General features: G+C 47.1%; 1 protein-coding gene across 1 annotated transcript in view; it reads left to right on the top strand.

Annotated features, from left to right (window-relative positions):
• Positions 1–3,547, top strand: part of ESYT2 (extended synaptotagmin 2) — a 106,720-nt gene that overhangs the window by 92,070 nt on the left and 11,103 nt on the right. The window contains exons 16-17 of the mRNA XM_037735937.1: positions 1,066–1,215; positions 2,977–3,350. Coding sequence (XP_037591865.1) covers positions 1,066–1,215; positions 2,977–3,350 — 524 coding nt within the window. The remainder of the gene's footprint in view (positions 1–1,065; positions 1,216–2,976; positions 3,351–3,547) is intronic.

A 3,547-nucleotide genomic window follows, 5' to 3' on the forward strand; every position in this document is an offset into this window, starting at 1 on the left:
CTCGTGATCCACCCGCCTCGGCCTCCCAAAGTGCTGGGATTATAGGCGTGAGCCACTGCGCCCGGCCCCCTGTCTCTACTTTTTAAAGCAAAGGAATAATTGCCTTGAATTTAAAGCAAATGCTGCAAATTGTCTTTAGTGTGGATTTTGAATAGGGAAAGCTTAAAAGATACTTAGAAATGTATTATCTCCATAAATGTCATCAGTAGAAACTTTATACAGTGTTATGAATGTGTTTCCACCAATTTCCCAGGGGTTAAGGACAGGTAGACTATTGCCTGTTAACCCAGGGTTCTCCTAACTGGTTGGTCATTATTGTCATTATTGCATTTCTCATTTTTGTATCATTTCTTTCTGTACTCATTGTAATCTATAATGAGGAAATAGCAGATATTTTGCTTGTTAACAGTGTTCTGTGTCTTTCTTAGGAAATTTTGTACCATGTTAGTCATTATGGAAACACTACTTAAGAGAATATGGCGGAAATATGTTTGGGTTTTTAAAAATATCTTTCTTACAGACTAATACTGTCTGTGGACCTTTACATTTGTTTTTTCTTTTCTTTTTTTTTTTTTTTTTTTTTTTTTTTTTTTTTTTTTTTTTTTTTTTTTTTTTTTTTTTTTTTTCAGGCATTTGAGTTCAGCTCTTTGGTTGGTTGGTTGGTTGTTTTTGAGACAGAGTCTTGTTCTGTCACCCAGGCTGGAGTGCAGTGGTGCGATCTTGGCTCATTGCAACCTCCTCCTCTCTCAGGTTCAAGTGATTCTCAGGCCTCAGCTTCCCAAGTAGCTGGGACTACAAGCCCTTGTCTATTTTTTCTGTATTTTTAGTAGAGATGGGGTTTCGCCATATTGGCTAGGCTGGTCTCAAACCCCTGGCATCAGGTGCTCCACCTGCCTTGGCCTCCGAAAGTGCTGGGATTATAGGCGTGAGCCACCATGCCTGGCCCCTTTCTATGTTTTCTGAGTTCCTATCTCTGAGGACAAAGAGTCAGGAGCTTAGAAAACATAGAACGGTCCTGCAGATATTATCCTAGTTATGCCAGCGTTTCCACCCTGTGTTTTGCAGGTCAGAGACGAGCAGCACCAGTGTTCACTGGGGAACCTGAAGATCTCCCTCAGCCAGCTGCTCACCAGTGAGGACATGACACTGAATCAGCGCTTCCAGCTCAGCAACTCGGGTCCAAACAGCACTATCAAGATGAAGATTGCCCTCCGGGTATTGTGTTGTCCTGCAGTAAACACCATAGGGGATGGGGAGGCAGATGCTGGTGGGCCCTGGGCATGAGGCAGGTGAAGAAAGCTCTGTGTCAGCTGCAGCTCTGGGCCATAGGAGGGTGCTGGCGTAGGGAGGAGATGCTTTTGGGGCATCAGAGGGTGCCAGGGAGAAGACACAGGCTGGACCCAGCCATAGAACAGGCCACGTTTCCAGGTTTCCTTAGCTGGCCTATGGCTACTCGAAGTGCTGTCCTGTGAGCCCAGGCAACCTTACCGTTTCCCTTTGGTTGGCCCAAGAAGTGTTACTGTTGGTATCAACAAGGTTTTCTCCTAAGGCTAAATTTTCAAAGGTTGTTCAGGAGAATTTAGTAAAACTCCACAAGATAGTAGGACTTAAAGGAAAAAAATATTTTTTGTCGCAAATAAACCACGATGCATTTATAAATAGCTAAGGAAGTGTTGAAAGTAAAACTGGCAAACAAATGGAGAAATACTAAAACTTATGAATCAAAGAAATGCAAATTAAAATGAAGTGCCAGCTTTTTTAGAAAATTAAAACAGATGTCTTCTATTGAGGGGGCAACGGGAACAGCCTTCTTGCTCCTGGCAGAGACTGGGGGTGTCACACACCCCTCCACAGGGAGCTGCAGCATCCCTGAGCCACTCGTCTGAGGGTTCCTTAGCTTCTCTTCTAGAAACCTGACTTTTGTTTTGGTGATACAAAGTATGGGGAGACCAGGAACATAAAAATGTTCACCGCAGCGTTATTTCCTAAAAGCAGAAAAAACTTCAGGCATCACAGTCACCCCAAAGTGGAGCAATTTACAAGGTATAGACTCTGCTCAAGGCAGCCTGGGACCAGCTCCTGAGCTCACACAGCTGGGAGACCCCAGGCCCTGTGGGTACCTGTACAAGGTATACACTCTGCTCAAGCCAGCCTGGGACCAGCTCCTGAGCTCACACAGCTGGGAGACCCCAGGCCTGGTGGGTACCCTGCTCCTGTGCTCACACAGCTGGGAGACCCCAGGCTCTGTGGATACTCCCTGCTCCTGCACTCATGCCAGGTTGTTTGGGGTGATCTTGCTGGATAGCAGAGGTTCTGGACTTCCTTCCTTCCTCTGGAGGCTCCACGTGGAAACTACCTATGTAGAATATGGTGGATTTGGTTTTCTGTCTAGGAAACATGATTCTGGGCTTTTGCAGTAAAAACATTGTCCCACAATTGTGTAGAAATACGTGCAAACGGAAGAGACTACAGGAATACACAGAAGTGCTGTGGGGGGCTCCTTCACTGAGACATGGCCTGGGGAGGCTGGAGGAGCTTCTGCTCAGGTTGTGTGGCCACAGAGGGTTAGCTTCAGGGGGCTGGTTTTCTCTTCAGAGCAGGGTTGTCACTGCTGCCACCCGCTTTCTGCCATCAGAGCCTGAAGACACAGGCATTGAAGTTGCCCCAGCTACTTGGCAGGCTGAGTGGGGAGGATCTCTTGAGGCCAGGAGCTTGGGGTATAATGCGCAACAATTGTGCCTGTGGACAGCCATGACACTCCGACCTGCGAAGCTTAGCAAGACCCATCTCTAGGGGAAAAATGGTGTTTGCATCACAGAAGTGATATTTTGGTTACTTACACTTTCCTTTAAAAAAAAAAAAAAAGTTTTGAGCTAAGTGTTAAACGTTTGCAGATAAAGACATCCCAAGCTGTTCCAGTGTTCGGATGTTACCAGTGTCACCAAGTTTAATTTTTATGTTCATCTTCACCTCTAGGTGCTCCATCTCGAAAAGCGAGAGAGGCCTCCAGACCACCAGCACTTGGCTCAAGTCAAACGGCCCTCGGTGTCCAAAGAGGGGAGGAAAACATCTGTCAGATCTCATATATCTGGGTCTCCAGGTCCTGGTGGAAGCAACACAGCTCCATCCACACCAGTGATTGGGGGCGGTGATAAGCCTGGTGTGGAAGAAAAGGCCCAGCCCCCTGAGGCCGTCCCTCAGGGGCTGCAGGACCTGGGCAGAAGCTCTTCCAGCCTCCTGGGCTCCCCAGGCCACATCTCGGTCAAGGAGCCCACCCCCAGCATCGCCTCAGACATCTCGCTCCCCATCGCCACGCAGGAGCTGCGGCAAAGACTGAGGCAGCTGGAAAAGTAACTAAGTGCCACCATGTTGTTTCTCACCATCAGCGCATTTAATGCAGCAGAACACAAGGCCAGCTTGCTTTGGGGAGGGAGCTAGGAGACCCCAGGCCCTGTGGTATTTGCTGCTTATAATAAGGACACTGGTTTTAACCTTGCGCACTGAATTGGTGTAATCTTTTTTTTTTTTTTTTTTTTTTTTTTTTTTT

Source organism: Cebus imitator, unplaced genomic scaffold, assembly GCF_001604975.1.
Source record: "Cebus imitator isolate Cc_AM_T3 unplaced genomic scaffold, Cebus_imitator-1.0 Scaffold20, whole genome shotgun sequence".
Lineage (NCBI taxonomy): Eukaryota > Metazoa > Chordata > Mammalia > Primates > Cebidae > Cebus > Cebus imitator.